Source organism: Scylla paramamosain, chromosome 19, assembly GCF_035594125.1.
Source record: "Scylla paramamosain isolate STU-SP2022 chromosome 19, ASM3559412v1, whole genome shotgun sequence".
Lineage (NCBI taxonomy): Eukaryota > Metazoa > Arthropoda > Malacostraca > Decapoda > Portunidae > Scylla > Scylla paramamosain.
Genome location: NC_087169.1, coordinates 15,073,642 through 15,098,641, shown reverse-complemented (window position 1 = coordinate 15,098,641; position 25,000 = coordinate 15,073,642). Strand labels below are relative to the sequence as shown.

At 41.3% G+C, this 25,000-nt stretch overlaps 1 protein-coding gene across 3 annotated transcripts in view; it reads left to right on the top strand.

Moving 5' to 3' along the window:
• The first annotated feature begins 1,268 nt into the window (after window positions 1–1,268).
• Window positions 1,269–25,000, top strand: part of LOC135109700 (uncharacterized) — a 26,914-nt gene continuing 3,182 nt past the window's right edge. For 2 of the 3 annotated variants that reach the window (XM_064021266.1, XM_064021267.1), the window contains exons 1-2: window positions 1,269–1,431; window positions 1,617–2,460. In XM_064021266.1, the coding sequence (XP_063877336.1) occupies window positions 1,420–1,431; window positions 1,617–2,460 (856 nt within the window). In that variant the 5' untranslated portion in view covers window positions 1,269–1,419. The remainder of the gene's footprint in view (window positions 1,432–1,616; window positions 2,461–25,000) is intronic. The other variant, XM_064021268.1, reaches the window with a different exon arrangement.

Here is a 25,000-nt window from a genome sequence, read left to right as displayed (position 1 = left end):
AGCTCTGCCTTTTTCTATTTTGCATTTACCTTTTCAAGGGAGGATCACCAGACGCCTTCGCGACTAAATTTTCAGAAAGGATTGCAGCCGTTTACTGTTTAACGACTCGGGGAGCGGAAAGTAGCCCAGCATTTAATCTGTTTATTCTGTTTATTTATTAATTATTATTTATTGATATTATGATTTATTTTTCCTTGACCAGTTCTCTTTCATACGTTCCAGTAAAATGAAATCTAAATACATGTTTTCTGTATTTTGATCTATTAGGCTTTCATTCCCGGAAGATTTGGGTGCAGGCAGCGACACCGGAGGCCCCAGAGGCTGGCAAGCACTGGCGGCTTTACTGTCCTTCCTCATTACGAGTAGCACGAGATGACGCAGCACTGTCCTCCGTGAACCATGTTTTCTTTTTCTTACTCACTTCCCGACATTTTTTATTTCGTATATATTTTTCTCGACGCGTTCAAGGTGAGCATTACTTGATTCGATCTCATTTAATTTTTTTTTTTTTTATCTATGTGTGTGAGAATGGCTTACATCCACTTTCCCTTAAGAAATCTGACTAGATTAATTTTATTTAGGTACTTTATTTATTCTTGTAGGTATTTATTAATAAATTATTTGCTCATTTATTCATTTATTTTTGTTAATAAGAAGCTTAAATTCACTTTATCTTTAGTTATATTTTACGATATTTCTTTGATTTTATAAGTGAAAATACATTTTGAATATAACTTCCCTTCAGTAACCGTTGATTAGATTTCATTTTGGAATGAATGACAATGACTTACGTCTGCTCCCTCTCTATTATGTGAAGAGATTTCTCCCTTTTTGGGTAATTAATTCAAATCAACGTTCCCTTCAGCGCTGTTTATAGAACAATGTGGCACCACTGACACCAGGAAGATTCTCTCTCTCTCTCTCTCTCTCTCTCTCTCTCTCTCTCTCTCTCTCTCTCTCTCTCTCTCTCTCTCTTCCCGTCTAACAAACAATTAACCATGTGAGAATATTAAGATTAAAGGTAATAAAATTAATTACTTTTTTATAAATTTTTTTTTGTGTTCTTGTCAACTCATCATTGAGCTATGTGTATATTCCGATGGTAGTAAATGTCATAGATAGTCTGTTAGAGATTTTCTTTGATTTTCTTTTATTGATGATCCTCTAAGAAATACGGCGGGACGAAAAAGGAAGGCGTCGTGTTTACAATCAGTAGCATGGGAAGTGATAACGATCGGCAGATCGAAGGTATAGGAGTGTTGTAGCAAATGATATCACGAGTCACTAACGCGGAAAACCCCACCAGCCTAAGAAGGGAGAAAACCGCCTGTTTGCCTTGGCGGTGCGCAGCGCGGTATATAAGAGAGTGCAGCGGCAGAGCAGAGCACAGTCGAAGCTGGTCCTCCACACCTGGTCGACATGAAGATCGCGGTGAGTGCACATAGCTGCCTTCAAATTAGTACTGGTTGTTTACACTTATGAGCCTCTTGAGGAGTGAATGTACAGACCTTTGCATGTTGATCCTAAGGATGTTAGGGATGAGCCACTGGTCTGTGCCCCGAGCGTTGGTGGCTGGAGTGTCAGATAGAATACTGATGTTTCCCTTTTCCCGACAGGCTGTAGTAGCAGTTGTTGCGGGCTTCTGCCTCCTAGCAGTGAGCGGTGAGCCCGAGCCTGAGGCTGTTGCTGGCTACGTGGGAGGGCATCACTCATACCACCCAGTTGTCGTGCACCCCGGGCACTACGGTCATAACCGCTACGGGAGGAGTGCAGAGCCCGAGCCCGAGGCTGACGCTGAGCCTGGCTACCTAAGCCATGGCTATGGTTACCAGAGCCGCCCTTACTACCACAGCTATTCACATCTCCACAAGAGGAGCGCCGAGCCCGAGCCAGAGGCCGAAGCTGAGCCTGGCTACCTAAGCCACGGCTATGGTTACCAGAGCCGCCCTTACTACCACAGCTATTCACATCTCCACAAGAGGAGCGCCGAGCCAGAGGCCGAAGCTGAGCCTGGCTACCTAAGCCATGGCTATGGTTACCAGAAACGCCCTTACTACCACAGCTATTCACATCTCCACAAGAGGAGCGCCGACCCCGAGCCAGAGGCCGAAGCTGAGCCTGGCTACCTAAGCCATGGCTATGGTTACCAGAAACGCCCTTACTACCACAGCTATTCACATCTCCACAAGAGGAGCGCCGACCCCGAGCCAGAGGCCGAAGCTGAGCCTGGCTACCTAAGCCATGGCTATGGTTACCAGAAACGCCCTTACTACCACAGCTATTCACATCTCTACAAGAGGAGCGCCGACCCCGAGCCAGAGGCCGAAGCTGAGCCTGGCTACCTAAGCCATGGCTATGGTTACCAGAGCCGCCCTTACTACCACAGCTATTCACATCTCCACAAGAGGAGCGCCGACCCCGAGGCTGATGCTGAGCCTGGCTACCTAAGCCATGGCCATGGTTACCAGAGCCGCCCTTACTACCACAGCTATTCACATCTCCACAAGAGGAGCGCCGACCCCGAGCCAGAGGCCGAAGCTGAGCCTGGCTTCAGAGCCCGTGGCTATGGTTACCAGAGCCGCCCTTACTACCACAGCTATTCACATCTCCACAAGAGGAGCGCCGACCCCGAGCCAGAGGCCGAAGCTGAGCCTGGCTTCAGAGCCCGTGGCTATGGTTACCAGAGCCGCCCTTACTACCACAGCTATTCACATCTCCATAAGAGGAGCGCCGACCCCGAGCCAGAGGCTGAAGCTGAGCCTGGCTTCAGAGCTCGTGGCTATGGTTACCAGAGCCGCCCTTACTACTCTCGCGGCTATGGAGGTTACGGTTTTTAAAGCGTCGTCGACTGTTCCACCAATGTAAACAAATACATCAAATAAAAAAATCGCTCCTCCTTGTTTTGTTTTTGTCACGATAAGAAAACTTTGTTAGTGATTTCTCTCTCTCTCTCTCTCTCTCTCTCTCTCTCTCTCTCTCTCTCTCTCTCTCTCTCTCTCTCTCTCTCTCTCTCTCTCTCTCTCTCTCTCTCTCTCTCTCTCTCTCTGTCTCTCTCTCTCTCTCTCTTCTCTCTCTCTCTCTCTCTCTCTCTCTCTCTCTCTCTCTCTCTCTCTCTCTCTCTCTCTCTCTCTCTCTCTCTCTCTCTCTCTCTCTTGTAGGTAAAAACGAAGTCATTGATTTTCCTTTTTCCATATCTTCCACTTTCACTTTTAATTAATGAATTTATTTTTAGTCATGTACATCGTGTTGAGTTTAATTTCTTTTTTTCATTAGGTGGAGATCAATTATAGAGAATCCTCTTTATATATATATATATATATATATATATATATATATATATATATATATATATATATATATATATATATATATATATATATATATATATATATATATATATATATATATATATATATATATATATATATATATATATATATATATATATTAATAAAGGCATTTCTAACATATTATAGGTATACAATTATACGAAAACACATCTAGAAACCATCCACCTGCTTATATACTCGAACATCAAAATAAAATACACATACACAGTTTAAGCACTCCGTAATAAGCAACCAATAAACATTGTATCCGATATATGTATACACTTATGCCATTATGATATAAACCTACTTATTCTGCCATGTAAATGAATATTGTTTTAATTTCTTTTGGATCAGAAATAAGTTTTATGATTCTGTCTCATTTTGTCTATTGCCATTGAATTCCTGAACTAGGACCACAATAAAGGAAGGTTGGTGAAGAGTGTTGTGCGGAACTGACGACAGTGCAGGTTAATATTACTTACACGAGTACTGTTTATATTTTCTACAAATTTAAATACTTTTCGACCCGGACTCATAATCACCTTTTGTAGATAAAAAGAAAATCTTTGTCAATCCTTTTTATTTGTTCCACTTGCTTATATGAGGTTACCTGCACGTCCTTTCTTTGTACCTCTTATATGCAAGCAATGGTTAATATTGGTTATAACAGGACTTTGTCATTCTCCTAACACGTCTTTGTTCATGGTGTCTCGGTCATCCACGTACGCATGTGTCATTCTGTCATTCCTATGCATGTGAGAAGAATGTCACAACATAAGACAATACAAACGCTTCATTAGAGAGAGAGAGAGAGAGAGAGAGAGAGAGAGAGAGAGAGAGAGAGAGAGAGAGAGAGAGAGAGAGAGAGAGAGAGAGAATTACAGTTATAAAATCATCATTGTGTTGATTTCCATAGTTACAAATACAAGTAACAGCAGGAAAAAGACACTTCCCGCATGTAGCCAGTTTTTTTTTCTTTTTGTTTCAAAACCAACGAAAACTTTCATCTTTACTTGTCTAATGTATTCTTGTAAATAGTTCTGGAGGCTGAAAACGACAGTATTAACGTCTTATTCCAATATTGTTTGGGGGGCATGAACATATAAATATTTCTTTTATTGGTCTGAGTGTTAACAGAGAACCTTCGTAGTGGCGAGACGTTTATTGACTCTTATCCATTTCTCTGCCAGCCAATCCTTTCCTACAATTCCTTACAACTTATTAAACAATTTTGTAGTAAAGGATGTGAAATACTCCCGTAGAGGAGACAGTACTAACTCAATCTCATTTTTTTCTTCCATCTGCCCATGGTAACCATATTTTCACGCAGTTTTGAATGTTAGCAAAAGACAGCCATCGCAGTAAAAGGGCGTAAAACAACTCAGCACCAGTAGCTCATGTCAGTCACCACGGCTTTGTTCTTATTAGTTTTACTACTATTTGTTACCAGCCTCCCGCTCTGACGTCGGTATTTGCGACCACGCCCATCTTGAGACTCAGTTATTTAATCAGACAGAAATTAAGTCTCGCATTTCGTTAACTTTTCTACTGCCACTTGTCACACCTTTCCCTAGTCAGCAATCACTCTGAGACGTCTTTACTTGTTCTACAGCCACATTCAATCTTTAAACTGAGAAGAAATTCCAAAATGTATTAATTTTCACAGCTAACTTTCATGTAGATGACATCAGGCATTGCTTCTGGTGCTGCCAATTGTTTTCTCTCCCAGTGAAAGGGTTGAGTCTTCCTGACCAGGCATTTTTTGTTTTCCTCTTTCTTTCAGAGTAAGCGTTTCGACATTCGCGACGTAATGTTTGGGCGAAGGTGTGCGTTCAACCACTGCCAGGAGATGTACAGAGTGTCTCAGGTGGTCAACTGATGATAAAGATGTGCAGATGTCCGGCAGTCATTGTCGGCACCATGTGAACTAAACCTTCTTTAACTTTACTACTTGTGTTGGGGATTCCAAATGTGTAATAAACCACAAATCGTAACAGGTGTTTATTGCTTGAAGTGATTCGACTTCAGTGGCCCACACTGACGCTCTTTGAATCCCCGTAGCACACCTGACATGTCACCCCAACTATCATCCAGTCCAGGGCGTCCTCACAACTCTGTCTGTAGCATGGAGGACCAACCAACACACCAACCGACATGAGGTCCAGGGCGTCCCTACATTCTCCGTCTGTAGCACAGAGGACCACCCAACACAACAACCCACAGTACATTGGTGGGCCGGCTTAGACAACCCGCCAGGCCGACCATGTTCACAGGTAGTGGGTGAAACAAAACACCACAAAGAAGCGTACCAAACTTCTCCCATTCCAACAGAACGCAACTTACATTTTCTTTAACACAGATAACAAAAATATATTGTATAAATAAATAATAGATGGTTAACATATCATTTTAATGATACACTCCACCCCGACCAAAGTGAACATACAATATACACAGGTAGTACATAGAATGCTTTGGTACATGTAGATAAATCATATCTATAATGATCCTACACGCTCATCATCACTCTTGTTCTTCCTTAGGTAATAACACTATTAACCTATGCACTGACCTACTCATGACTTTGTCTGTCACCCCATCATATCCTTTACCTTCCTTGACTATCTTATACCTTAAGTCTACATCTCTTACAGCACCATCACGACCTGGATCTGCCTTTATTACTTGAGCTAATTTCCAGGTTCCTCTAACTGCATTAGCATCTTGAACTAAAACCACATCACCCACTCTTACATTTCTCCTATTGGTGTGCCATTTTTGTCTTACTACCATCGTTGGAAAGAAATCTCTCTGCCATTTTCTCCAAAATGATTCAACAATTTTCTGAATAAACTCTAATCTTCTTTTATGGTCTCCATCTGAATCATATATTCCCTGTGGACATTTTACACTAGCTCGTCCAAGCAATAGATCATTAGGGCAGAGGTAATTACCAAGTTCTAAATTAAAGCAAGGTTTTACCCCTATGGGTCTTTCATTCATCATACTGGCTACATTAAATAAGGCTGTCTGAAGTTCACCAAAAGTTAATACTGAATCCCCAATTGCAATACAAAGATTTCTTTTCACTGATTTGATAAGGGATTCACTGGCACCATTGTACCACGGTGCATCGCTAGGTCTATTATATTTCCAAGTAACTCCTTCATTTTTCCAATTCTTTTAATATTCTTTCCAGCTGCTATCAGCTGGCTCCCTCTGTCAGAATACAGTATTCTGGATGCACCCCTGACTGAGATGAATCTTTGATAAGTTGCCATGAAATCACTTGCACTGTATCCTTCTGCCAAATCTACATAAACTGCCCTAGTAACTAAGCAGTTGAATATTACCCCATATACCTTACCATGAGTTCTCCTTTTAACAGTGTCCTTAATATTGAATGGTCCAAACAAATCGACAGCAGTATGATAGAATGTTGGAGTTGGCTTCATTCTTTCTTCTAACACCTGACCCATACACTGGTTCTCAGTTTTTTTTGAGAGTTTTCTACATGTGACACATTTATCTTTAATTGATTTTATTAATTTCCTGGCTCCCGGCACCCAAAACTTACTCTGTAACTTGGCCAAGGTGGTTTCAATACCTGCATGATCTCTACTATGTAAGCTGGACACATACAGTCTAGTAACTGGGTGGTTAGCTGGTATCAACATGAAGTGATCTTGATTCCAGTTTTCCTTTAACCATTTTGATATTCTTTGACCCACTAAAATTACTCCATTGTCAGATTCCATGATGTTGATACTATGGTTCTCATGTTGCCCACTTACTATCCAATGCTTCACATGAAAGTTTCCAAGAGATATTACATGTTCTGCTCTTTGTATCAAATCAAAAGCCTTTTCTACCGTATCAATGGAATAGAGAATATCATCAACATATGTGTTGTTTACAATCATGTTATAAACTTCAGGATCTCCTTTACCAAATTTTTCTGTAGTATGCCTTAATGCTAGCACAGCTATGGTCCCACTCGGCCTATCCCCGAAAGTCACTGAGGTCAGGGCATAGTGATCAGGTGGTTTGTTACTGTTTAAATCTCTCCAAAGAAATCGGTGTGTGTGTTGGTCCAGTGTGTTGATTTTCACAGAATGATACATTTTTGATATATCATCAGTTATGGCAACCCTTTCCTGTCTAAATCTTAGCAAGACTCCAATCATGTTGTTAAGAACAACTGGTCCTTTTGCCCAAAAATCATTAAGTTTTTTTTCCATGTATGATGAAGATGAGTTAAATACAATACGCAGAGGTGTTGAAGCAGAATCTGGTTTCAATACTTCATGATGGGAAATGTAGTGAATTGGGCCATTGTATGACTGCATTTCCTCTTCACTTAATTGTCTCGCTACCCCCCTTTTCACCATGTCCTTGATTTCATTGTGATAACTCTGGGCATACTGGATATCCAATTTTTTCAGTCTATTTTCTGTAGTTTTTAATCTAGCCACAGCCACTTTTACATTGTTCTTAAGATGTCTCGGGTCCCTTATCCAAGGATAGCTTGCTGTCCAATACTTCCCTTCTTCATGATATACTAATCCCTCCTCAATCAATTTCAGTTCTCTTTCTTCCTTAATATTGACACAGTCACTTACAGGGCAACCCTTACACAGGCATTTAAGGCATCTTGTGTCACACTGCACCCCACTCTCCTCTAAAGCAAAGAATTTATCTAATTGTGACTTAAGTTTATCTGTAGGTTCTACCTTGATCTCATTGAGCTTATTGAGCTTGACACCTTGTGAGTTCTCACAATCACATGGTTCGTCGTGCTCCCTGAGGCTGTTATTTTGCTGTGTCTGCCACGTATACTGAACCCAAATGGATTCTCTAACAATTGAAGACCTTCATTAGTCTGAACAACTTTAGGCAATAATTCACTGTAATTGGCCCCAATCAGCATGTCAATCTCACCACAAGGGCGATTAATATCATGGTTTGATACTCCTACAAATAACTCCTTAACTCCTGATACATCAAATTCATTGATTTTAGCAGATATTTCCTCTATACCAATGGCATTAATTTCCCATACATGCCCAGTCCTATCAATCAGTGGTATGCAATATTCTTTGGTAGAATGATGTTCAATTACATTGCCAACCTTGATCATGGATAAATTCACATCCTTGCCCTTCAAACTTAGTTTTTCTGCCATACTGTGTGTCACCAAGGTTATGTCAGAACCTGAATCCCACAGTACTGTTATAGGTTGAGTGTTACTGTACACAGTACTGATATTCAATAAGGTGTTCAGAGTGTTTGCAGATGCTGTATTATGACTAGCACCTTCTTCCTGTTCAAAATGCACCAGTGGATGATGATGACGGTTACACACACCTTGACCCCTGATCCTGACATCACACAACTTGTTTGTATTACAATTCCATGCCTGATGATATCCCTTTAAGCATTTAAAACATATTCCATTGCTTCTAGCTAACTCAAACCTCTCCTTGTTGCTGAGATTCTTAAATTTATAACAATCAAGAGTATCATGGTTCCTGGAATTGTGAATCCAGCATCCTCCCTCATTATTTCCAGTCTTCAAGTGGGTACCTTTCACCATCTCCGTCAAATTTACAATACATGACTCTAACTCTTTATTCTTTAGTTGTTGCTCTTCCTTCATCTGTTTTATTAGTGTTACCAGATCTGACTCCATGACCTTGTCAGCTGAATTATTTACATGATGTACTGAACTTCTATCACCGCCAGTAGATCTGACACTAGAATTCATATACTCCAATACCTTTCTCTCCCTTTGCAGAAATTTCAATAAAGTGGGAAAGAGATCACTAGTAGCAGATACTTCTTCTGCCTTTATTACCCACTCCCTCTTCTGAAGTGTGGGCAACACCTTCTCAATATGACTGACCACATTAGCAGTATTAAGTTCCTCATTCAAGTTTATATTTTTCAAATCTAGCCAACACTGTTCCACCTGATCCACCATCCTTATAAATCCTTTGGTATCACCTTCATTGATCCTTTTCAAAGCCCTAAGGTCACTTATTACCAAGTCCACCACCTTTCTTGCATTTCCAAACTTGTCATCTAACCTTTCAAACATTTCTTCATAATTACCTTCTGCACCTCTGACAGTCTGAAGGGCATCACCACTGAGACACATTTTCAATGCATACGCATCTTCACCATACACACTTTTGACTAGATTTTTAAAGTCCTCCTTAAAACGAGGGTACTCTCTTAAATTCCCATCAAATTTAGGAGGCTTTATCTTCACTTTAGGCTTGACACTATTCTGTATGTTTTCAATGTTACTAATTTTTGTTAGTCTTTTCTTCATGATTCTTTCACAATCTAGCATGTATTCTTCAGCCTTCTTAACTAACTTGTCTTCTAATTTATTATCACACACATATTTTAATATCACATCATTACTGTCTTCTAGGTGTTGAAAGGCCTCAGAAATCTGTTCATAGCTACTCCTCAATACTGATACTGGCTCACCTTCCCGTACACCCTCATCCAGCAGGGTCACCTTTCTTGTGAATTTCCCTTTGGCAATGGCCCTCTTCCTCTTTAACAATTCCATCTCCTCTTGCCAGCCCATTGTGGTTGAAGTCGAAATGTTGGGGATTCCAAATGTGTAATAAACCACAAATCGTAACAGGTGTTTATTGCTTGAAGTGATTCGACTTCAGTGGCCCACACTGACGCTCTTCGAATCCCCGTAGCACACCTGACATGTCACCCCAACTATCATCCAGTCCAGGGCGTCCTCACAACTCTGTCTGTAGCACGGAGGACCAACCAACACACCAACCGACATGAGGTCCAGGGCGTCCCTACATTCTCCGTCTGTAGCACAGAGGACCACCCAACACAACAACCCACAGTACATTGGTGGGCCGGCTTAGACAACCCGCCAGGCCGACCATGTTCACAGGTAGTGGGTGAAACAAAACACCACAAAGAAGCGTACCAAACTTCTCCCATTCCAACAGAACACAACTTACATTTTCTTTAACACAGATAACAAAAATATATTGTATAAATAAATAATAGATGGTTAACATATCATTTTAATGATACAACTTGTACTTTACGTTTGGCGAGCAACAACTAAACAAACATTTATTAATGTTTTGCCTTTTTTTTTTTTTTTGCCAGCTTTGGCCTTTTTGTCTTTTTTTTTTTTTAGCCAGCTTCATTCACACCTGAAAAGTAAAACATGTTACCTCGTTACCTTCTGGGTGACACGACTAGTTTGAGTTACAACACCAGTTTTCCTTCGATAAGAAAAAAAAAACTTATTTTTTTTATTATTCATATCATGTGTTTCCTTCCTTATGCGTGTATAAATTTCACAAACACGTTATTATTATATTTGTGTAAAGAGATTTTCTGCATCTGCTTTTCGTTATCTTTAACGTAGAACACAACACTGTAGTGCTTTCACAAGGAGACTTTCATCTCTTCACTGGTGTATCTGGAGTAGGTAAAGGTTACTTGCATAGCCATCACACCTGTGAAGTTTGTGTATATGTGTGTGTGTGTGTGTGTGTGTGTGTGTGTGTGTGTGTGTGTGTGTGTGTGTGTGTGTGTGCACGGATTAAGATATGCCCAAATAATAGAAAACATTCTTTGCTGTTTATCTTTGTTGTTGTTGTTGTTGTTGTTGTTGTTGTTGTTGCTGCTGCTGCTGCTGCTGCTGCTGCTGTTGTTGTTTTTGTTGTTGTTGTTGTTGTTGTTGTTGTTGTTGTTGTTGTTGTTGTTGTTGTTCCGATTATTGTTGTTGTTGTTCCTATTATTGTTGTTGTTGTTTTTATTGTTATTATTATTATTATTATTATTATTATTATTATTATTATTATTATTATGATTATTATTGTTATTGTTATTATTATTATTATTGTTATTATCATAATCATCATCATTATTTTCGATAATGATAATAGTAATAATAATAAAAATAATAACAATAACAATAATAATAATAATAATAATAATAATAATAATAATAATAATAATAATAATATCATTATTATTATTATTATTATTATTATTATTATTATTATTATTATTATTATAATTATTATTAATATTATTAATATTATTAATGTTCTTGGTACTATTACGATAATAATTATTACTACTACTACTACTACTACTACTACTACTACTACTACTACTACTACTACTACTACTACTACTACTACTACTACTAGTATTACTACAGGTACTACTACTGTTACTATAACCACTAATAAACGAAGGGTTAGTTTCTCTCAGGTAGGTAAAGGAAGGTCAAAGACTAGTCTTAAGGAGCACAACTCAATCCCATTTCCTCGTCGAAAAGAGATAAAAATAAAAAATCTCTTGTAAGTTTGTGATATAGCTTTGAAAGTGACCTGATGCTCTGGTTTTGAAAATGTCATCACAAGAGGCATATCATGGGCGGGAGCGTTTAGCATTGTCATCATCATCATCATCATCAACGTCATTATCATCATTAACCTCAACATCATTATCATCGTCATCACCATCTACCACCACCACCACCACTGTTACCATTATCATCACCATCATCCCTTTACTCTCATTCTGGTCACATATCCTCATGCTAAATAGCAGGAAGGTAAGGACAGACCGGAATGATAAAGAACCATGTAAGATAAACCCAAGCGCCTTCTGGCAATGGTCACCCTCGTGTTTCTAGTTATGGGCAGGATTCCCTGGTTCTTTTATTTTTTCCACAAATGCCCTTCACACGCCTCCACATGACCTCACTTTTCCTCACACGCCCTTCCTGACACAAGAACATAAGAAAATAAAGGAATCTGGAAGAAGCCATCAGGCCTACACGCGGCCTTCCCTGAGCGTACGAAAGCTTATCTACTTCCACCTATCTCCCTCCTCCATGTCTTTGTGAAATGCTGTGAAACTCTCTAATGACTCAGCAACAACGACTTATATTTGTGAGTCTGTTCTGTTCAGCATAAGCAGCACACCTGTCTTGCTTTGCAAATGTAGTAGGTAAAAATAATCCATTCAAGGTTAACACCAGTGTCAGTTCTACTCCTCGTAACTCGGACCTCCCCTTTGGTATATATGTGACACAAAGGAGGGAGAAACCCAGTGTATTGCATTGTAGAATTCCTTGACGGTCGTCTCCCTCGGTGTACTGAGGTAAAGAAAACTGCTGGAAAACATGCGACGGTAATTTACATCTTCTCTTTTCACCTCGTAGCTGCTGTAAGTGCAATGACCTGTGCAAACATCTCTTCTTCTTTGTGGAAACTTCACACCTATTTTCTTGTTGATAAGATTCACTCTGGTTATCCCAAACTTTGGAACGCCCTCTTGAATCCTCCTCAAGAGTCCATTGTTGAGCCCACTGCCTTGACATCACATTGGCAATATTTACCTCTTTCTCTTTTGATTTATTTTCGATGTCTTATAAAGCTTTGAAAATGGCTTTATGCTCTGATATTAAAAAGGCTGAGTAACATATATTATCATCATCATCATCATCACAGCCACCATTAACTCCACCACAATCACCACCACCACCACCACCACCACCACCACCACCAATTATATCAAAATGCATCTTAGGTTTTTTAACAATATCCTCAATAAACTGCTTGCTTGGCAGCTGTCTTGTCATTATTCATCCTTTTGACTGAAAGCCTCAATCCTCTTTTCGATATTCCTCATCTAATCACTTAATCGCCAGTACTCTCTGGAAAATTCTGCCTTTTTCTGTTTTGCATTTACCTTTTCAAGGGAGGATCACCAGACGCCTTCGCGACTAAATTTTCAGAATGGATTGCAGCCGTTTACTGTTTAACGATTCGGGGAGCGGAAAGTAATCCAGCATTTAATCTGTTTATTCTGTTTATTTATTTTTTATTATTTATTGATATTATGATTTATTATCCCTTGACCAGTTCTCTTTCATACGTTCCAGTAAAATGAAATCTAAATACATGTTTTCTGTATTTTGATCTATTAGGCTTTCATTCCCGGAAGATTTCGGTGCAGGCAGCGACACCGGAGGCTCCAGAGGCTGGCAGGCACTGGCGGCATTACTGTCCTTCCTCATTAGCACGAGATGACGCAGCACTGTCCTCCGTGAACCATGTTTTCTTTTCTTACTCACTTCCCGACTTTTTTTTATTTCGTATATATTTTTCTCGACGCGTTCAGGGTGAGCATTACTTGATTTGATCTCATTTAAATTTTTTTTTTATCTATGTGTGTGAGAATGGCTTACATTCACTTGCCCTTGAGAAATCTGACTAGATCAATTTTATTTAGGTACTTTATTTATGCTTGTAGGTATTTATTAATAAATTATTTGCTCATTTATTAATTTATTTTTGTTAATAAAAAGCTTAAATTCATTTTATCTTTAGTTATATTTTACGATATTTCTTTGATTTTATAAGTGAAAATACATTTTGAATATAACTTCCCTTCAGTAACTGTTGATTAGATTTCATTTTGGAATGAATGAGAATGACTTACGTCTCCTCCTTCCTTATTATGTGAAGAGATTTCTCCATTTCTGGGTAACTAATTCAAATCGACGTTCCCTTCAGCGCTGTTTATGGAACAATGTGGCACCACTGACACCAGGGAGATTCTCTCTCTCTCTCTCTCTCTCTCTCTCTCTCTCTCTCTCTCTCTCTCTCTCTCTCTCTCTCTCTCTCTCTCTCTCTCTCTCTCTCTCTCTCTCTCTCTCTCTCTCTCTTTATTAATATATAATACACTATTTTTCATGTTGGGGATTGTACAAATTAAAGGAGATTTCTTGGGTACCCTTTATTCCAGCACCTTCCCCACCACTGACACCAGGGAGATTCTCTCTCTTGTATTCTTTTCAACTCATCATTGACCTATATATATATTCCGATGATAGTAAATGTTATAAATAGTCTGTTAGAGATTTTCTTTGATTTTTTATTAATGATCCTCTAAGAAATACGGCGGGACGCAAAGGAAGGCGTCGTGTTTACAATCAGTGACATGGGAAGTGAAAACGATCGGGAACACGAGGGTGTAGGAGTGTTGTAGCAAATGATAACACGAGTCGCTAACGCGGAAAACTCTACCAGCCTAAGGAGGGAGAAAACCGCCTGTTGGCCTTGGCGGTGCGCAGCTTCTGTATTGAAGAATACAGACCGGTTACACAGTGTTACAAATGCTATAAATTCAGCCACCGCACTAACCAGTGCAAAGACACTGAACAGATCTGCTCTAAGTGTGCAGCTAAGGGCCACGGCTACAAGAACTGCCAATCATCCACCTTAAAATGCATAAACTGTGAAGGGGAACACACAGCGGTCTCCTTTAAATGTCCCATAAAACGTGAGAGTCAGCAACAACAAAACTCTCCAAAACCTACCCCAATTACAACTACCTATGCACAAGCCACCACACCCAATACTCCCACACAAACTACTTCTAACACAAACACAAACTCAGAGAAACTTCTGCTTGCAGAAATTATCATAAAATATTCAATTCAGACCTCTTTTGGCGACTTAAAAAAGCAAGCTGAAACCATGAATTCCCTGCTTGAATATAACGGTTGCCCCACAATAAAGCTTCCACCAAACTCCCAACAAACCAACCAACAACACTTTAAACAACATTTCCAACAAAACGAAGAGATACACACTCCAACACCCCCACTTCAGCAACCCGAACTTACCACACCCAACGACACCAGTTCCCCCTCACCTAGGGACATGGGCTCCGAAGAAGACCTAGCTTCTGGGGAATCGCAGCCCCAGAAGTCCCCTCCAACACAATCCACTCCTACCACTACCAATACCAGTGCCATTACTTCTACCAACACAACCAACAACACCACAAAAAAGACTGACACAAAACGCCTGCTCACAAACCAACCCCAACCTTCACCCCCATCTACACGAACCGCATTAAGGGGTAGGAAAAACACCTAACACACTCAACAATGATCACAGTAGTACAACTAAACTGTTGCGGTTTCTGGAATAACAGACACCTTATCTCAGAAGCAATTCGATCTATCGATCCAGACATCGTCCTTCTCAACCACACAGGCACACCTCTTAAACCCATCAAACTTTACGGATACAACACACGCTACACAACAGGTACGCGCCATGATGGCGTAGCTATCATGGTAAAATGTACCATCAAACACATCCACATGTGTTCAGCTCACTTCCTGGCCACCAAGATCGAAACACAACACGGGCAATTTCTAATCGCCACAACGTACAGCAGACCGGATACTGGGCTCCCTCTCACCAGCCTCAACAATCTCTTCAACCACACAAACCTACCAGTCTACATACTGGCAGACCTTAATGCCAGTCACACAGCATTTCGACACAACAAGAACAACCAACACGGACACGAACTTCTGCAACTCACACAACTAAAACGCCTCCGTTTCCTTGGCCCTGACTTTCCTACCTGCTATACCCATAATGGGTATGGCAGGCCGGATCTCATTCTCTCCAATCGGCAGTCCCTACCTTTCCACCACCACATCTCCCACGGACCCCTCTGTGGTTCAGACCACGTTCCCATAATTCTAAAAATATCCTCCAACCCCATATCTATCCCATCCCCACCTGTCCCCGACTATCGCTCCGCCGATTGGGAGGGATTCAGGGAAACACTTACAGATCTACACCGACCAACACAGCTCGAAGGCCAACCATATACAGAAATAGACAGCGCCCTAGAGAAACTACACAGTAACATCCTGACATCAGCCAACAGACACACACCAAAGAAACAACACACAATTCACATAGACTTCAGACCCTCCATAAAAACACAACGACTACTAGTGTGCTACAGAACACGCTTTTTACAAAACATGAACAACCTCATTCCCATCTACAGAGACCTCTGCACCCTTCGCACACACATACTAAATAGCCTACAGGATGATTACAGCGCTCACTGGAGGACTCTAGTCTCCCGTATGGACGGAGCTCGCTGTAGAAACCCTACTCAGTTCTGGCACATGGTGCACAAGCTGAAGGGATGCCAGCGGGAAAGATTCGAGTACCTCCTAGTGAACGGTGATCGAGTCACCAACCCAGACCAGGTCACCAACACCTTCCAGACACACTGGCGTAACTCCTTCCAACCACACCCTCTCCCTCTTCATGAGCCCAGTATTGCCCACATACACCATATCACCGATATTGTGCGCCAAAACCTAGCAAACACACTACCACATAACATTATACACTTAACACGACTAGACCCACAACACCCTCTCATCACACCCATTGAGGAGGAAGATGTCGCCAGGTTGCTCAGGCACACTCCGCGGCGAGCCCCCGGCCCCTCAGGAGTCACCTGGCCAATGGTGCGGAGCCTTCCTCCAGAAATCATATCCAGCCTGACAAAAATATTCAATGCTTGCCTCGCCTCTGGATACTTCCCAAAGGCTTTTAAAATTTCAAACATCACCCTAATTGCCAAGCCCGAAAAAAACTCTCACTTACCAGAAAACTATCGCCCCATAAGCCTCCTTGAAATTCTTGGAAAAACATTTGAGCGTCTAATCAATTTAAGATTGAGAGCGTTCCTCGAAGGTAACGGATTGCTGGCACCACAGCAGTTCGGTTTCCGGAGGAACGCCTCAACTGAGGACGCACTTAACAGCATAGTAGCCTACCTAAATTTCAACAAGCCATATTACAAGACAGCCCTCGTGACAAAAGATGTCAAAAAAGCTTTTGACACCGTTTGGCACACCGGTTTAAAATACAAAATTTGTAATAACTTCAATCTCCCTTTTTTAACACAACGCATCTTGTGTAATTTTCTGGAAGAGAGACAGAAAAGAATCCGCCACCAGGGCAACTTTTCGACATTTTTTACCCCCCAGGCTGGAGTCCCACAAGGCTCCGTACTCTCCCCCACCCTTTTTAACATGTACACAGCTGACCTACCCCTCCCAGCCCACAATGACTCACTAACTATTCAATACGCGGACGATGTAACGCAATTGGCCCGTGCCAGGTCGTTAGATCTCCTAACCGACAAAATTCAACGGGAACTGATGGCGACTAGCCTATGGGAGATGAAATGGCGAATTCTCTCCCATCCCGAAAAATCAAAAGTCACTTATTTCAACATTAAAAGAAGTCAGCCCCGCCAAATCTCACTAAACAGAATTGATCCAATCCCCACCCCAATTCCCATCAGTAACAACAACAAAGTGCTTGGCCTCACCATAGATAAGCACCTCAACTTCAATATACATATAAAACAAAAAGCAACCATAGCCGCCAAGGCCCTGAGCAGCCTGGAAAGATTTCGCGACAGCAGTACAAAAACAAAACTTCACCTCTACAAAGCTTTCATTCTCCCTCTCTTAACCTACTGCCCTCTTGCCCTCTCTCTCTCTGCTCCCTCCAACCTCTCTAAACTTCAGAAGGTTCAAAACCGAGCAATTCGTTTCGCTCTTGGGACGAAATGGTTCGACTTCCGAACCTCTCTCTCCATTCACGAGGAATCCAACATCCCCCCTCTTAACATAACACTCCACAATAGAATCGAAAAACAACTAAGCTCCTTCTCCGACAGACACACAATCACATACAATTTCATTACCAACCTCCCCCCAGCTTTCCGTCACCTGCCGCACTGCAATCTCCTTGATCCTCCCACTGTGCCTCCTGAACCTGTCTTCTAATAATGGACTCCTCCTTTCTTCCCTTCACTATCTCCTTTCTCTGTACCACTCATGGTGTCTGAGTGGCATCATCGTCGTTCTCTCATTCACGTGGGCGGGCCCTCGTGCCAACACCTAGTGGTTTTTTCATATTTTTTGTCTTATGGTTTTGTATTCATATTTTTGTTTTTATGCATTTATTTTTCTGTCTCGCAGCCTAGGTTTTAAGGTGGCACCGGACCGCTCCTGGGAAAGGGACGCGACAAAAAAACACCGCCATTAACATACCATGCCTCTGACCGAGGGAGTGGGGTCGTGTGCCAACACCTAGTGGTTTTTTCATATTTTTTGTCTTATGGCTTTGTATTCATATTTTTGTTTTTTATACATTATTTTCTTGCCTCGCAGCCTAGGTTTTAAGGGGGCACCGGACCACTTCCAGAGAGACGGGGATAGCACGAACCGCACTCCTCCCACTGACGTCACGGCAATGGGGCCCCCGGCCGTCGGCATGACGTTCCGGTAGCGGTACCCCCCGAGGCAGTTAAGGAGCGGCCAGTACTGATGATGGGGACGGTAACCACACCATTCAGTGGAAGCCACTTCACCCCCCACACAGAGGTAGTCGGGTGCGGCAAGGGCTGGGCAGGAAGGTAGTCAAGAGATGGTGGGGCGGGGCCCTGGAAGCATCCATGCAGGAATCCCCATTCACCCCCCGGCACCAGCGACTTACCGCGTGCAAGCAGATGGTATTAGATTTGACCCCTCGTTGCGGTGAGGGAGCCTTTTCGAGCCTCTGTCATTGCACATCCTACCATCACGTCAATCATTATCACAAACCATCCTCACCCTCCCCATGCACATAACACCACGACATTTTTTATATTCTCTTTTTTTTTTTAGCAGGTTGGCCTTTTTGCAGGACGAGTCACAGGACACGAGAAGAAAGGACCGACACCGCTTTTTCATCCACCACATTACATCACACAATAAATATCCCAGCCATCACCAAATCACTCTACTACCATCCGTGGTTCGGAACCCACGTAAAACTGTAGGTCCCTCCGCTATACGGATGTACTTCTTCCTCTGTCCTTCTTTGAACCAATAAAAAGCACAAAAAAACCCTTTTTACTCTGACTGTCCTTCACTCCTCTTTCACATCCTGATGGTGCAGGCTCTGGATAGTCTGGCCCCTAACTTGTGCGTGGTTTGGCCCGGGGTTTTGGGTGCGTGGGCGGCGTCCGTGCCTGTGGCTGTGTTGGGCTTGGCTTGCTCGGTTGGTGGCGGACTCTCCTGCTTTCCCCGATAAGGACCTTGTCTCCCTTGCCATCTTAGAATGAATATAACACGTTAAAAAAAAAAAAAAAAAGATGTCCTTCATAATTCAAATTGCGCCTGGGTTAAGCCCCAGTGACTATTTCTCCTACTACAATTCCCTTCTTATCACTCCCCTATTCTTCCCACTATCCCCACTTCTCCCTCCCCATCTTTTCTCTCTTTGTTATGTTATGTTAGAGCAGAGCACAGTCGAAGCTGGTCCTCCACACCTGGTCGACATGAAGATCGCGGTGAGTGCACATAGCTATTTCAGTAATACTGCTTGTTGACATTTATCATCCTCTTGAGCTGCTGTGACCCAGATTATAAACCTGTAAGAGAAGGCCTAGTATGAGAGAGCGGTTGATCTGTTACTTGAAGCTATTAGAAATGAGCCTCTGCTCTGTGTCCCGAGCGTTGGTGGCTCGGGACACAACCCGCATTTGTTGCGGGGTTCTGCCTCCTAGCAGTGAGCGGTGAGCCCGAGCCTGAGGCTGTTGCTGGCTACGTGGGAGGGCATCACTCATACCACCCCGTTGTCGTGCATCCCGGGTACTACGGTCATAACCGGTACGGGAGGAGTGCAGAGCCCGAGCCCGAGGCTGACGCTGAGCCTAGCTTCAGAGGCCGTGGCTATGGTTACCAGAACCGCTCTCACTACCACGGCTATTCACATCTCCACAAGAGGAGCGCCGAGCCTGAGGCCGAAGCTGAGCCTGGCTTCATAAACCATGGCTATGGTTACCAGAGATGCCCTTCCTATCACGGCTATTCACATCTCCACAAGCGGAGCGCCGATTCCGAGCCCGAGGCTGACGCCGAGCCTGGCTTTAGAAAGAGAGGTTACGGTTACGTTAGCCATCCTTACTACCACAGCTATTCAGATCTCCAGAAGAGGAGCGCCGACCCCGAGGCTAACGCCGAGCCTGGTTACGGGCATCTGAGCTATGGTTACCCTAGGCGCCCTTACTACGGGCCCTATGGTCTCCACAAGAGGAGCGCAGAGCCCGAGGCTGATGCTGAGCCGGGTTACCCTTATGGCGGCTCCTCACAGTACCACACCCCTACTTACTACTTTCGCGGCTTTGGAGGTTACGGTTATTAAGGCATCGTCGACTGTCCAACCAATGTAAACAAATACATCAAATAAAAAAAATACGCTTCTCCTTACTTTGTATTTTTTTTTTTTTTTCATGATAAGGAAACTTGTGATTCCCCGTCCCCTCCCCCCCTCCGCCTCTCTCTCTCTCTCTCTCTCTCTCTCTCTCTCTCTCTCTCTCTCTCTCTCTCTCTCTCTCTCTCTCTCTCTCCCTGTCTTTCTTTCTGTATTTCTCTCATTTTTCTGTAAATTATTTTTATTCACTTTTTATTTTTCAGCGCATCCATATATCCTTCAGTGTTGATGACTACTTTGCTGTAGACTTTTCCAGAAATCTTGAATGGCTGGTCTCTCTGCTTATTCCTCATAGATTTGGATAACTGACTTTACTTCTACCTCTCACAAGTTTGAATGTCTGTCATATAGGCTTATTTTTCATACATTTCGTTTTTACTACTACTAAGTTTTACTACTCCATACTTGGAAAAAAATATTGTGCCCACGCGTGTGTGATTTTCTTGTGTTTGTGTGTGTGTGTGTGTGTGTGTGTGTGTGTGTGTGTGTGTGTGTGTGTGTGTGTGTGTGTGTGTGTGTAACGTTATTGCCTTCACCTTGATATCTAACAATGAATAAATTATCATTTACAGTCACGCATCGCTTTTGAGTCAAAATTCTTTATTACGTCAAATGAATCATTCACTTTTTTTTTTTTTTTTTTTATCAGTAAAGGCATTTCTAACATTTTATAGGTAGGTATACAATTGTACTAAAACACATCTACAAACATTCACCTGCTTATGTACTCAAACATCAAGATATACTCGTACATACACAGTTTAAGCACTCCGTAATAAGTAACCAATAAACATTGTATCCAATATATGTATACACTTATGCCATTATGATATAAACCTACTTATTCTGCCATGTAAATGAATATTGTTTTTATATCTTTTGAAATAGAAATAAGTTTTATGATTCTGTCTCATTTTATGTCTATTGGCATTGAATTCCTGAACTAGGACCACAATAAAGGAAGGTTGGTGAAGAGCGTTGCGCGGAACTGACAACAGTGCAGGTTAATATTACTTACACGAGTACTGTTTATATTTTCTACAAATCTAAATACTTTTCGAACCGAACTCTTAATCACATTTTGTAAATAAAGAGGAAATCATTGTCAATCCTATTTATTTGTTCCACTTGCTTATATGAGTTTATATGAACTTATATGAGCTTCAAGAATTTAACATTACACCTTTCCTTTCAGTGCTTCTCATTCTCCTTTTAATATATCTCTTTGTATTCCCATTTTCATTCGTATTATATTTCTATCAGATAAGGTTTCGATTTCATTTGTGTGTAAGTGTGTGTGTGTGTGTGTGTGTGTGTGTGTGTGTGTGTGTGTGTGTGTGTGTGTGTTTGTGTGTGAGATAGATAGATAGATAGATAGATAGATAGATAGACAGATAGATAGATAGATAGATAGATAGATAGATAGATAGATAGATAGAGAGAGAGAGAGAGAGAGAGAGAGAGAGAGAGAGAGAGAGAGAGAGAGAGAGAGAGAGAGAGAGAGAGAGAGAGAGAACGGCTATAAAAAAAAGAAAAAAACTTCAATGTGTTGACTTCCACAGTTACAAATGCATGTAATATAAGAAATAAAAAAAAAAAGAAAAAGACACCCCCCTAGGTGGTCAGTTTCTTCTTTTCTCGTAAAGAGTTCTGGAGGCTGAAAACTACAATATTGACTTTTTATTGTAATTTTGTTTGGGGGGCATGAACATATAAATATTTCTTTCATTGGTCTGAGTGTTAACAGAGATCCTTCATAGTGGCGAAAAGTTTAATGACACTTAACCATTTCTCTGCCAGCCAATCCTTTCCTACAACTTTTTAGACACTTAATATTGTTGCAAAGGATGTGAAATATTCCTGTAGGCGAGATAGTACGAATTTAGTCTTTTATTCTTTTTTTTTCCTCCACCTGTTCATGGTAATTATATTTTAACATAGTTGTGAATGTTACCAAAAGACAACCATCGCAGTAGAAGGGTATAAAACAACTCAGCATCAGTAGCTCATGTCAGTCACCACGGCGTTGTTGTTATAAGTTTTACTACTATTTGTTACCAGCCTCCTGCTCTGACGTGGGTATTTTCGACTACGCTCATCTTGAGAGTCGATTATTTAATGCGCCAGAAATTAAGTCTCAGATTTCGTTAACCTTTTTACTGTCAGCTGGTACACCTTTCCCTAATTAACATTCAGTGTGAGACATCTTTACTTGTTCAACAGCCTCATCCAGTCTTTAAACTAGGAAGAAAATGCAAAATGTTTTAATTTTCATCGCCAACTTTCTTGTAGATGCTTATAAAGTTTTCACACATTGCTTCTGGTGCTGCTAATTGTTTTCTGTCCTAGTGAAAGGGTTGACTCTCACTCACCAGGCATTTTTTTTTATTATCGTCTTTCTTTCAGACTAAGCGTTTCGACACTAGTGATGTAATGTTTGGGTGGAGGTGTGCGTCCTATCACTGCCAGGAGATGTACAGAGTGTCTCAGGTGGTCAATTGATGATAAAGATGTGCAGATGTTCGGCAATCATTGTCAGCACCATGTGTACTAAACCTTCTACTTTTTTTCTACTTTTACTTTACTTTTGGCGAGTAGTAACTAAACAAACATTTTTCAAAATTTTGCTGTTTATAGCCAGCTTCATTTACACCTGAAAAAGGAAAACATTTTACCTGTTTACTTTCTGGGTGACAACATAACTAATTTGAATTACAACACCAGTTTTCCTTCGATAAAGAAAACTCTAACCTTTTATTATTCATATCATGTGTTTCTTTCCTTACGCGTGTTTAAATTTCTCAAACACATCATTATTATATTTGTGTACAGGAATTTTCAGCAGCTATTTTTCATTCTCTTTAACGTGGAACACAACACTGCAGTGTTTTCATAAGGAGACATTCATCTCCTCATTGATATATCTGGAGTAGGTAAAAGTTACTTGCATAGTCATCACACCTGAGCATTGTGTGTGTGTGTGTGTGTGTGTGTGTGTGTGTGTGTGTGTGTGTGTGTGTGTGTGCGTGCACGGATTAAGTACAAGATACCCCTAAATAGTATATATTTCATATCTAAAATATCCTTTGTTGTTTATTTTTGTTGTCGTTGTCGTCGTCGTCGTTTATTCTCTTGGTGTTGTTGTTGTTGTTGTTGTTGTTGTTGTTACTTTTATCAGTAATAAACGAATGGTTACTTTCCCTCAGGTAGGCAAATGAAGGTCAAAAATTAGTCTCAAGCGCCACGACACAGTCCCACTTCCTCGTTCAAAAGAAATAAAAACTGAAAATATCTTGTAAATTTGTGATGAAGCTTTGAAAGTGAAGTTATGCTGTGCTATTGAAAATGTCATCACATACGGCACATCAAGGGTGGGAAGCGTTTATCATCATCACCAACGTCATCATCATCAACATCGTTTTTCTCGTCACCATTATCTACCTCCACCACCATCACTACCATTGTTACCCTTAACATCAGGACCACCACGAGCTGACTGATCATTATTTCCTGGTAACATTTCCTCATGGTAAATAGGTGGAGGGTAAGGACTGACTGGACTGATAGAGTACCGTAATAAAGTACCAGTAATAAATCCAAGTTTCCTTTGGCACTGGTCATACAGGTATGGGTAGAATTCCCTGGATCTCTTATTTTTTCTTATACGCTATCACATGCGTACATACGCCCTAACTTTCTCTCTCTCACGCCCTTCCTCTCACAAAAACAGAATATATGGCCTTCCCTGTGCGTACTAAACATGCTTACCTACTTCCACCTATCACCGTCATCCATGCTTTTGTGTAATAATTTGTGAGTCTGTTCTGTTCAGCACAAGCAGCACACCTGTCTTGCTTTGCAAATGTAGTAGGTAAAAATGGTCCATTCAAGGTGTCAGTTCAAAAATGGTCCATTCAACCAGTGTCAGTTCTGTTCCTCGGACCTCTGACCTCGGCTGTGGTACATGTATGACACAAACGAGGGAGAAACCAAGTGTATTGCATCGTAGAATTCCTTGACGATTGTCTCACTCGGTGTACTGAGGGAAAGTAAACAGCAAGAAAACCTTCGACGGTAATTTACTTCTTCTCTTTACACCTCGTAGCTGCCGTAAGTGGAATGACCTGTGGAAATATCTCTTTTTCTTATTGTGGAAATTTCACACCTACTTTCTTGTTGATAAGAGTCACTCTGGTTATCCCAAACTCTGGAACGCCCTACCTGCTTCTGTATTAGGCATTGTTTACCTCTTTCTCTCTTCATTTCTTTTCGATGTTTCTTATAAAGCTTTGAAAATGGCTTTACGCTCTGCTATTGAAAATGTTGTGGAACATTTATCATCATCATCATTATCCTAGGCACCACCACCACCACCACCACCACCACCACCTATTAAATCAAAATGCTACTTGCGCAGCAGTCTAATCATTATTCGTCCTTTTGACTAAAAGCCATAATCCTCATTTCGATATTCCT